This window comes from Clarias gariepinus, chromosome 11, assembly GCF_024256425.1.
Source record: "Clarias gariepinus isolate MV-2021 ecotype Netherlands chromosome 11, CGAR_prim_01v2, whole genome shotgun sequence".
NCBI lineage: Eukaryota > Metazoa > Chordata > Actinopteri > Siluriformes > Clariidae > Clarias > Clarias gariepinus.
Window position 1 is genome coordinate 7726081 of NC_071110.1, and position 12221 is coordinate 7738301.

The 12221-nt window shown below is 40.1% G+C and overlaps 1 protein-coding gene across 1 annotated transcript; it reads right to left on the reverse strand.

Annotated features, from left to right (window-relative positions):
* Nucleotides 1-10779: 10779 nt before the first annotated feature.
* Nucleotides 10780-11730, reverse strand: LOC128533149 (olfactory receptor 2AT4-like). The gene has a single exon (XM_053507390.1). It carries the CDS (start codon nt 11728-11730, stop codon nt 10780-10782), a length of 951 nt encoding a protein of 316 aa, XP_053363365.1.
* Between the last annotated feature and the right edge of the window lie 491 nt (nt 11731-12221).

Here is a 12221-nt window from a genome sequence, read left to right on the forward strand (position 1 = left end):
GTGTACAATGAGTACAGCAGGGGGCTCAGAACATAACTTTGGGTGGCTCCAGTGCTGAGAATGAGGGAGGCTGAGTCATGTCCGCCAATCCTTACTGCCTGTGGTCTGCCAGTTGAGAGTTGGAAATCCACTGACACATAGATGAGCTGAGAGCTGAGTCCCAGGTGCTCCAGCTTGGTGGTGAGTGTGCTGGCAGTGTCTTCCTGTCTGCAGCTGCTAGCATTAGCATTGCTAGTGTCTTTAGCTGCAGCCTCGATGTGTACCCTTACGAAACAAACGTATATTGCAATATACTAGAATTTATATTGCAATACATTAGAAAATATATTTCAATATATGAGAAACTTCCCCATATATTTGAAATATATGGATGGATAACCTATTGCTATATATTGATTCATATATTTTAAAATACATTGCTGTGCAAACAAAACTGTATTACATTACTGCATGTATGTTTATTGAAACAAAGTTTTTTTTATGAGATAGGCAAGCTCCAAATCATATTTTGCATCACTCCCCGAGACGACTCATTCATCTGAGTCATGTTAAATATTCGGTCAAAAGGAGCGAATCGTTCATGAACGACCCATCACTAGTGAAAATGAGCAGCTATCCGTTTTTTTGTTTGCTGTGCGCCCTCAAATACAGTACATTGCCTAATTATCAATTATAGCAAAAATCCCCACTGTCTGTTATTTAGGCTAAATAAAGTTTGCGAGCCAGTGTGCTGCATCATGCTAGCTACATTTAAGCTGCGTTTAGCTAAGCCGTATGCTTGTAAAAACTCACAAAAACCACAAAACTACAACAGTAGCCTAAACCCAGAGCAACTGTTTAATACCGTAACTAGGCTAGTTTGGAATAAAACACAAACCTCCTTTTCCAGTATCTCCTTGTTCTTGATGGAATCTCATATTCTGAACCTGGGGCAGTGTATTTTCTTCTCCTTCCGCCATGCCTCTCTTCTTCTGGGAAGACGGACCCTCCACAGCATCGAAACAGACCGCAGCAGTATAAGTCCACTCCATTTCTATAGGTTAATATCCTATCGATTTTCTGTTTTGTTTCTGTTTCTTGTAAAGCAATGACACAAAAGCTAAAACGTTGTATTAAATTAACCAAGAGAGTTAAAAAAAAAAAAATTTATTAACACAACCCAGAATCCTATGGTGTAAGCAACGTCTGATTGATCGAGCTAGTTTTTACCATGTTCACATTAAACCAACGGTTTGATGGGTAGAATAGGCGTGAACGACAAGCCAACTTAAAACTGAAAACATAAAACTGAAAACTCTAAAAAGGAGTTTTTTGTCGAGTGCTGCAGCCTCGGTGGCAAGAGGCCTACGAATGGGTGGCCGGTTGAACCAGCACATATTTTGCAGTTGGCAGGCAAGTACAGTGCTTATCATTATGTTTTTACTTTGTTAGTCATGCAGTATTGATCTTGATAGCTGTCAAAAGGTAACAGCTGATAGTCACACGAGTCACGCTTTGTTTAAACTTCTAGCTAGTTAGATAACATTAGCTTTAGCTAATTATGAGAATCCCAATTCATTTAAATTTTTAGCAAGCTAGCTAACGGCCATTAGTCATGAGTCTCACTTCATATGATTTTTTTTTTTTTATTAGCAGTGAAATATTAATTATACACCTAAATTGAAGAATGTCAGCTAAGATTTGGGTTAATAAGAATTCTTAAGTCATACTGTATATTAACATTGTCAGCCAACATACTACAGAAAAAAAAAAATCAGTTTGGCAGCTGTACATGGCAAAATTTTACAAGTGTAAACAGACAACACTTGTTTTAAAAAAAATGGGCAAATATACAAAAACTGTAAAACAGCACAAAATTGGATAGAAAAATAAATAGAACCCAAATAGGGTCAGAGTGACATGCCGAATGTAAATTTTAATTTTAACAGTGCAAATTTGGGGATGCTCTACCTGTTTCATCCATGCCCATTGATGGACTATCTGTATTTTTTTTAACATATTTCAATGGCATTAAGTGGCTCTGAAAACAACGGATTTCAATGGGCATGGCTGGAACAGGTAGGTCCCAGAATTTTGACTGTTAACATTCAAATTCACATTCGACATGGCCAGTGCTGTCATAAACGGGGTGTTGTGGCAGGTGTTGAACACCGTGGGCGGAAGGAGCAGGCATAGAGGCAGAGGGGTGGTGTAACCAAAAAGAGTCTTATAATTATGGTTAATCACAAAGTATAAATAAAGACACAAAGGAACAAACAAACTCAAACAATACTTAACTTTGTGCTAACAGGGGCTCTCTGGCAAGACACAGGCAGGGGGAGACACAAAACACACCCTGTGGCAAGACACAGGCAGGGAGACAAACACATAACAGGACACAACCTATGTGTGGAGCTGAAACTGGACACTAGAGAGAAGGGGGACACTAGAAAGAAACACTAGAGAGACGGGAGACACTAGAGAGAACGAGAGACCAAGAGAGGGACGGGCTGCAGCTGTGGCCTCCACGTGAGGCTCGAAGGGTGCTGCAGCTGTGGCCTCCACGTGAGGCTCGAAGGGTGCTGCAGCTGTGGCCTCCACGTGAGGCTCGAAGGGTGCTGCAGCTGTGGCCTCCACGTGAGGCTCGAAGGGTGCTGCAGCTGTGGCCTCCACGTGAGGCTCGAAGGGTGCTGCAGCTGTGGCCTCCACGTGAGGCTCGAAGGGTGCTGCAGCTGTGGCCTCCACGTGAGGCTCGAAGGGTGCTGCAGCTGTGGCCTCCACGTGAGGCTCGAAGGGTGCTGCAGCTGTGGCCTCCACGTGAGGCTCGAAGGGTGCTGCAGCTGTGGCCTCCACGTGAGGCTCGAAGGGTGCTGCAGCTGTGGCCTCCACGTGAGGCTCGAAGGGTGCTGCAGCTGTGGCCTCCACGTGAGGCTCGAAGGGTGCTGCAGCTGTGGCCTCCACGTGAGGCTCGAAGGGTGCTGCAGCTGTGGCCTCCACGTGAGGCTCGAAGGGTGCTGCAGCTGTGGCCTCCACGTGAGGCTCGAAGGGTGCTGCAGCTGTGGCCTCCACGTGAGGCTCGAAGGGTGCTGCAGCTGTGGCCTCCACGTGAGGCTCGAAGGGTGCTGCAGCTGTGGCCTCTACGTGAGGCTCGAAGGGTGCTGCAGCCTCCACGTGAGGATGCCGCTTCAAAGTCCCAGCCCCCTCTGCTATGCTTTGGTTGGTCGAGCATTCTGTCATGAACGGGGTGTTGGCAGGTGTTGAACGCCGTGGGCGGAAGGACCAGGCATAGAGGCAGAGGGGTGGTGTAACCAAAAAGAGTCTTTTAATTATGGTTAAACACAAAGTATAAATAAAGACACAAACAAAGGAACAAACAAACTCAAACAATACTTAACTTTGTGCTAACAGGGGCTCTCTGGCGAGACACAGGCAGGGGGAGACACGTAACCCGGCCTGTGGCGAGACACGTAACCCGGCCTGTGGCGAGACACGTAACCCGGCCTGTGGCGAGACACGTAACCCGGCCTGTGGCGAGACACGTAACACGCCCTGTGGCGAGACACAAAACACGCCCTGTGGCGAGACACAAAACACGCCCTGTGGCGAGACACAAAACACGCCCTGTGGCGAGACACAAAACACGCCCTGTGGCGAGACACAAAACACGCCCTGTGGCGAGACACAAAACACGCCCTGTGGCGAGACACAAAACACGCCCTGTGGCGAGACACAAAACACGCCCTGTGGCGAGACACAAAACACGCCCTGTGGCGAGACACAAAACACGCCCTGTGGCGAGACACAAAACACGCCCTGTGGCGAGACACAAAACACGCCCTGTGGCGAGACACAAAACACGCCCTGTGGCGAGACACAAAACACGCCCTGTGGCGAGACACAAAACACGCCCTGTGGCGAGACACAAAACACGCCCTGTGGCGAGACACAAAACACGCCCTGTGGCGAGACACAAAACACGCCCTGTGGCGAGACACAGGCAGGGGGAGACACAAAACACGCCCTGTGGCGAGACACAGGCAGGGGGAGACACAAAACACGCCCTGTGGCGAGACACAGGCAGGGGGAGACACAAAACACGCCCTGTGGCGAGACACAGGCAGGGGGAGACACAAAACACGCCCTGTGGCGAGACACAGGCAGGGGGAGACACAAAACACGTCCTGTGGCGAGACACAGGCAGGGGGAGACACAAAACACGTCCTGTGGCGAGACACAGGCAGGGGGAGACACAAAACACGTCCTGTGGCGAGACACAGGCAGGGGGAGACACAAAACACGTCCTGTGGCGAGACACAGGCAGGGGGAGACACATAACACGTCCTGTGGCGAGACACAGGCAGGGGGAGACACATAACACGTCCTGTGGCGAGACACAGGCAGGGAGACAAACACATAACAGGACACAACCTATGCGTGGAGCTGAAACTGGACACTAGAGAGAACGGGAGACACTAGAGCGAAACACTAGAGAGAACGGGAGACACTAGAGCGAAACACTAGAGAAAACGGGAGACACTAGAGCAAAACACTAGAGCGAAACACTAGAGAGAACGGGAGACACTAGAGCGAAACACTAGAGAGAACGGGAGACACTAGAGCGAAACACTAGAGAGAACGGGAGACACTAGAGCGAAACACTAGAGAGAACGGGAGACACTAGAGCGAAACACTAGAGAGAACGGGAGACACTAGAGCGAAACACTAGAGAGAACGGGAGACACTAGAGCGAAACACTAGAGAGAACGGGAGACACTAGAGCGAAACACTAGAGAGAACGGGAGACACTAGAGAGAAGGGAAACACGTAGAGACTAGAGACGAGAGACCAAGAGAGGGACGGGACGAGGGCTAAAGACATGGCAATCAGCTAGGCATGGCTTTTAGCTAAACATGGTTAAGCAGTGCTTAACCATGGCAGTTAGCTACACATACACCTAGCTAAGCATGTCTTTAGCCCCAACATGCACTAAGCTACACTTACCTAATAGCTTAACACACACTAGGGGATGGGGGCACAGAAACATAGACAAAGGATACCCAGTGGCCAGGCGAGGCAGCCCTCCAAGACTAAGCGAGGCAGCACTCACAAGCTAGTCGTTACTCCAAAGCCAGGAGGGACAGCACTCTAAAGCTAGGCGCACTGGGACACTAGGGGGAGAGGAAACACAGGACAGCTAGAGACACAGAGGGGCTATGGCTAGGAGCATGCTAGTTACTGTAACTCCACATAGATCTTAGCTAAACACGCTCCTAGCCAAACACACACCTACCTACTTACCTGCTCTAGCTAACCACAAGAACACAGGAGGACAGGACTGAATCAGCTCCACTAACACAGACACACACAAGATACACAGAAACATTGCCAATAAGAGAGCCCAAGTCAACACAACTAAAATTAAAGTACAAACTAAACAAATAACAAAACAGAACAGAACAAAATGCCCACACAAATGACAGTGGTGTTACCAAAAATGCTCGACCCAGTTTCCCAGTCTAAACAGCTATTTATAGCTGTTGATGGCTACCTCGGTTCAGGTGTGCACTGCCTCACCTGACCGTGGTGCCTGCTGGGAAACTGAGTCGGCCAACAAAAACTACAAAATAAAAACAGTGACCTCTAGTGGAGGACCCTTACAAGTGCATGCAAAAGTGTTGTTTCATAATGGGGGGGTAATTGATGTAACATAAACGTAAATTTCTAGGAATTAAATTCTGTCTTGCTACTATTTTTTTTTTTTTACTAACAAAAAGGGAGTCTACACTTAAAACTGCTGGACAAAAACTTTGTTGCAAGAGGACCAACCAAAGACCAAGAAGTGAAAGAGGATACCCAACAAACTCTTCCTTGACACCCAGAAAGAAACTGTAGTTGCAAAAAAGGTAATAAAGGTTCTTTTCATGATGGCTGTTTAAATATATTTTTACATTTCTGTAAGTTTTGTAGTTGGGTTGTGATCCAGACTAACACAAACAATAGAAAATGAAAAATATTTGCTGTAATTGTTTTGGGACTCGTGGCATGGTGGTGCAGTGGCTAGCACTGTCGCCTTTACAGCAAGAGGGTTCTGGGTTCAAACCCACTGGCCGGCTGGGGCCCTTCTGTGTAGAGTTTGCTATTCTCTCTGGGAACTCAGGCTTCCTCCCACAGGACAAAGGTTGCATGTTGACTGGTTAATTTGTAAATGCCCATAGGTGTTTGTGTGTCTGTTTATGTTAGCGCTGCTGGGTTGTACAAGAAAGTTCCTGGCAACTTAAAAAAGGAACTATAGTACAACAGCTATAAATTTAAACAGATTCTCGCCATGGAACATATTAAAATTAATCATCAAATTTAATAAATTTGTGGTTTTATTTTCATAACTCTTGTGTGTATTGTTTCATACATAATTGATTTTAATAATTGTTACCCAACAGAAAAACTACAAACTCATAGCTGCAAGACAGTCTGAATTAGAGGTTCTCTCCCAAGAGAAACCTAACCTCAGCCCAGTGGAGACTGCTTCAGAGGCACTTGTGGAGGAGATCAGGGCCCTCAGGGAAGAGAATAAAAGACTGCGGGACCAGCAGAGTGTGGATCTTCTGCAGCCAATAAAGATCTTGAGACCCAAGTCAACGCTTTAAATAAGGAGAACACCAGGCTGTGCAAAATGGTAGTCAAAGGTAACTATCTTTTTTTAGATAGGGATTCTTTTAGATTGTATAAATCATTGTCTCCTTATTTTTAGTGTTATTCTTAAAGATATAGGCCTATCTGTGTCTACATTTTAGTGGAAATCTACAGATGTAGTATAAAAAATTAACCTAGGGCTAAACATTGGAGCGGGGTTTGCCTCAACTCCAGGCAAAATTGGTTTGGCAGAGACCCTGTAATTCCTTTAGAACCCCTGACACCAAAAAATGAGACGAGGTGTATTTTGTTTTTTACATGTTATGTATTTACAATTTGTTTGGAGTCCTGTTGTAGTAAATTCGGTGGGCCATATTTTCCAGAAATTCCATCACTCTTATCGGCAGTGAAGACCCTCATTGCGGATAAGAGCACAGAGTGTTCAAGCGATGAAGGTTAAAGCAAATATCAGAACAGTGTTTCTCTATCACCTCCTCAACCCACATCTCCCAAATTAAGATCAGTACGTACATTTTTGTAATGATCAATTAAAAACATTCTGTCACTGGTGATTATCTTTGTTTTTCTTCGTGTTTGTCTTTACTTCTTACAATTATTTAGGTGCAACTAGGGATTGATGACTCCACTAGAGTGTCTGCCCATTGTTGGGAGACTGCAAAAGCACAACTTACAGCGAAAGGAATGGCTCGCACCCTCCTGCTGGCCCTGTTCAGCACTGATGTCCTACTGAAGTCCAACCTGACAGGAGGGGTCAACAAGATCGATCCATCTGCAGAGAGACGTTAGCCACTGGACCCCAAGAAGCTTAAAGCTTTACTTGGTAAGACTATAAGAATTTATTTTTAATGGATTAATATATTTTGCAAAGTTATTGTGAATGGGAACAATACCCAATACTCCATAATGACAGCAAAATACAGAATTGTAGAAGTTTTTGCACATTAATAAAAAAAAAAATGAAATATTCACATGGACATAAGTATTCACACCCTGTGTTATAACACTCGGTAATTAGATTCCAGTGCCCTCCATTTCTTCAAAAGCATCTTTGAAATAAGTCTAGACTTACCAGACAGTCTAGACTGACAGAAGCTGGTTGTTTCTCTGGAACGTTATCCCACCTCCAGAGAGACAACCATCACTTTAGCCCTCCACCAATACAGGCTTTTTATGTGTCTTGCATTGAGAGGTTTCCGTTGGTCCACTCTGCCATATAGCCCATATTGTTGAGGACTAATGTGATGGATGCACTGTATTACCAGTATTGGGATCCACCTTAGGATCGTTCCTTTTGTAACAATAAGAGGCTAACATTGTCTCTTATTTTATTATCTTTTACAGATGCAGTTGCTCAGCAACACCCAGTGGCAAAGATTCCAGACATACGAATGGCCCTAAACAAAAGGACCTGTAAGTTAAGACACCAGGAGAAGAAAAAGTCCACGGACAACTAAAGGACTGGCTAAGGCTGGCCAATCAGAGCTGGCCTTTAGGGTGCATTTTGTTACATTTCCACTGAGGGACTATTCTGTTATTTTGGAGGTTTTATTTATCCCAAATGAAGGACAATTGTCCTTTTGGAAATATTTTATTTATTTTTAAAGTTTTTTAACTAAGTTTTGTTCATTTATAGTTGTTTCCATGTTCCTACAGTATGTCATGTTTTAAAAAAATAAACCTCATTCAGTTAATGAAGAAACTATATTGTTGTATTATTCAATACAATATTATTTTTTATTACATGTTTACCATGTATACAATATATAACATATGATTTAATATAGATCAATATATTTTCCAAAATATTTAGGACATATGTTCCCATATAAATCTGACTATATTATCTTGTACAATGAATTATATTATCTCATATAATTTTACATATATATTTCCAAATATTTACAATGCCTTTTCCAGTATATAATCTCATTTAATGTGGGATATAATTTTATATATATAACAGTATATTAAACAGTATAACAATGTATTTATTCAATATATGAAAACGGCAATAATTGCAGTATTTTCATATATTTTTATATATCCTATTTCATATATTTATATATATTGCTTACATATATATATATATATATATATATATATATATATATATATTATATATATATATATATATATATAATATATTATAGAATATATAATAACATATATTACTATGTACTATTCACCATATATGAACACACATGATATATATATTGTCACATAATATATTGAGAATAATATTTTTGTTGCATACGGGTAAGCATTTCTTGTTTTTTGGTAGACCCCATTTGGTCTACTCAGTGCTTAGCCTGTATTCTGCTGTCCCGCCTGAGCTCAGGGAACCCCTCAACATAACACAAGTGAGTGCTCAGCGAGATGTTTAAAGTTTATTGTGGAAGACAAAAGTATATATATGCACACACACACACACACATACACACACACACAAAGCACCAAAAGGGAGGGCACAGGAGCGGTTACATCTGGTCTGGAATGTTTATAAAAGATAACAAAAAAAATAGGAGCTTGGGAGTTGTTCTTAGTTAGGAGCCACCATTGGTTTTATGACCTGAACATAGATTATACTAAGGAATGTGTTTGCTGATAGTGCAGCATGTCGAGGTCAAAGAAAGAAAACACTCTCTTCTCATGCACACACAATATCATGAAATACACTAAAAATTAAATATTCCCTACAATATTCCCTGGTTATCCAAATTCAGAAGGGACTGCAGTCTAAAAAGTAACCAGTAATCATCTAATCTATTGTCTTACACAGTAACCTATGTTTTTTTTTTTTTTTGCTTTACAGGGACAATGATGAGTTTGCCAGCCTTGAAAGGCAAGTGATGAAAATTGGTAAACACATTACCCCTGGATTTGACCACTGGATGGCAACCATTGTGGTGGAACAAAATAAAAAAAAAATTATATATGCTCTCAACCTGAGCTACTGCAAGGAACTTAAATAGACTTTTGAAGCTTTTTTTAGAATTGTACATTGATTGACTGAAAGTCAGTGCAAAAGTACTGTAAAAAAAAAAAAAAAAAAGAACAATATTTTCTAAAGATTCCACCTGTTTCTACATTGCCACCTTTTAACATTGTTTGGTATATCAGTTGTATAACTGAAGATAAATTTTTTTTTAGAAAGTTTCTCTCTCACGTTAGTTTTGTTATGCTTTGTGTTCAACAAATCTTGTCTTCAAAGTTGACAAAACAAAGATGTTTAAAGAAATACATATTTTAAATATTTTAAATACATATTGAATGTATTCTTTGTGTTTCAGAAATGACGGATGTAGACTTATTCATATATAGCTTAGTCTCTTGTTTTTTTTTTTTTTGACTGCTATGTCTATGGAGATTTGCCTAACTTTTCTGGGATGCCATAAATTCTTATGTTTAATACTTACAGTAATTTCTCAAGGGAGTATGGCCAGGTTCGTTATTTATAATTTAAGAAGCAGATGAATTTTAAATTTGCCTTTATTTGCATTTTGTTTTTGCAAGATTTAAATATAATGTGTTTAAGTTAATTGCAGAAAAAATAGTGGTTAAACTATTGTCTTTCTTAAAAGCTACTACATTAACAAAAACAAAGAAAAAAACCTACAGAAAAGAAAAAACTAATTCTAAAAAAAATCTATTTGAAGCCACTTAATTTTTAAAATGGTTGCTGTTTAAAATTTTGTACAAATTATCATAGCAATTAATTAGAAAACATATAAAATTGCTTTAAAATAATATGATAAAGCCAGTTAGAGCAACATAATTTTTATAAATTTTAAAAACTTAAAAACCTGTCTTTAGTCTAACAGTTAATAATTAAGGAGGGATTTAAAAGAATTTTTGACTGAAGAGGAAAAGCTAACTCCTTGAATGCAATGTAATTTGTTAGTTCAATATAATTTCAAGTTGTCATAACTCAAAAAGACTAATGCAAAATGTTGTGTTAATTCTTTTTGTTGAGTCTAAACATTTCTATTTAGAGTGTAGCCACCACTATTTAACCCATTTATAATTTTATCCACAGTATTTACATTAAAATCAGCTCAGGCATTACTGTGTCATTGAAATTACAATACAAACACAGGAACACAAAAAAACTGTTCACATGGGTCATATTATATTTCAACATCTGACAAATTAGGTCATGTCAACTTTCCCTTTTTTAATCATTCTTATCAAAATTTTCTTAACTTCTTCTGTTTTTAGACTGTATAGTAAAGGGTTTATAATTGGAGGTAGCAGACTATACAGCATAATGATGGCTATTTGCAAATCAGCATTAAAAATTATACCTATATTTGCAGCCAAGTAATTAAAACATCTAGGTAGAAAAAAGAGTGCAATAATAATAAGTTGAGAACTACATGTGGAAAAGGTTTTTAGCCTTCCATGTGCAGTTGATATTTGAAATACAGCTAAAATAATAAAGGAGTATGAGATAAGAATAATGGCAAGAGATCCTAGTAATACTACCATGGCATAAACAAAAGCTGGAAAACTATAAAGCATCCTGTTAGTGCATGCAAGTCGGGTAATAGATACATGGTCACAGTAACAGTGTAAAATGGTGTTAGCTTCACAGTAAGGAAGGGTGGAAGCCCGAACAACCATCATTATACAGCTAGCATGAGCAAAAACCCAGACTACTATGGTCAGGATTAATATATTCCTGTTTGACATGAAAGCATGATAATGAAAAGGTAAGCAGACTGCAATATATCGATCTATGGCCATTATGGCTAGTGTGTATGAATTGACAACACCAAAATAATGCACTAAGTACATCTGGAAAAAACAAGCTGTGAAAGAAATGGTCCCATCTTGAAACCAATATCTAGCTATAATTTTTGGTAAGGTGCATGTACTGAACAACACATCAGACAATACAAGACTTAAATAAATGAAATACATGGATTTGTGAAGACACTTGTGTGTTGCAAACAAAAGAAGAAAAATGCCATTCCCTATCAATATGCACAAATAGACAAAGAACATAACTGCAGATAAAAGGGCATAGTAGTTAGGATGAAGTCCAGGAAAACCAACAATGAAAAAGTCCTTTACAAATGTTATGTTTTCACGAGACATGACCTGTTATCCTTAAAGGTAAAGTGACATATTTTAAGTGTCATATATTGGAACTTTATAAAGCATAGGATACACTGTGTGCATATATAAATTTACCTTCTAAATTAAAGTAAAAAGTTACAATTTTCTAAATATAATTTAACATTCATTATATATATAAAATCAACTATAGACTTTATTTATGGTGAATGATATTAATACTAAAAGATTTATGACATTGCTCATTGCCTTCATAGCTTTGTAAAGTGTTGGTAACTAACCTGTAACAAACCTAAAATGTTGACACACATGTCTGTGCTTCGGGGCAATTTATTTAATGCATGTCACATGACTTTAAAAAAAAAAAAGCTATGGAAACACATTGTAGTGGCACTGCATATAGTCTACCCTTCTACATGTTCTGGTAGAATATTTAATTACTTATTTTTATCTAATGAATGTGTTATTGATAGGTAATATTAGCGGTATTGTTACAGTTAAAATTGTTGCAG

Excerpts from the sequence above, each read along its gene's own strand:
- LOC128533149 (XM_053507390.1), bottom strand. The coding sequence starts at position 11,730 with ATGTCTCGTGAAAACATAACATTTGTAAAGGACTTTTTCATTGTTGGT.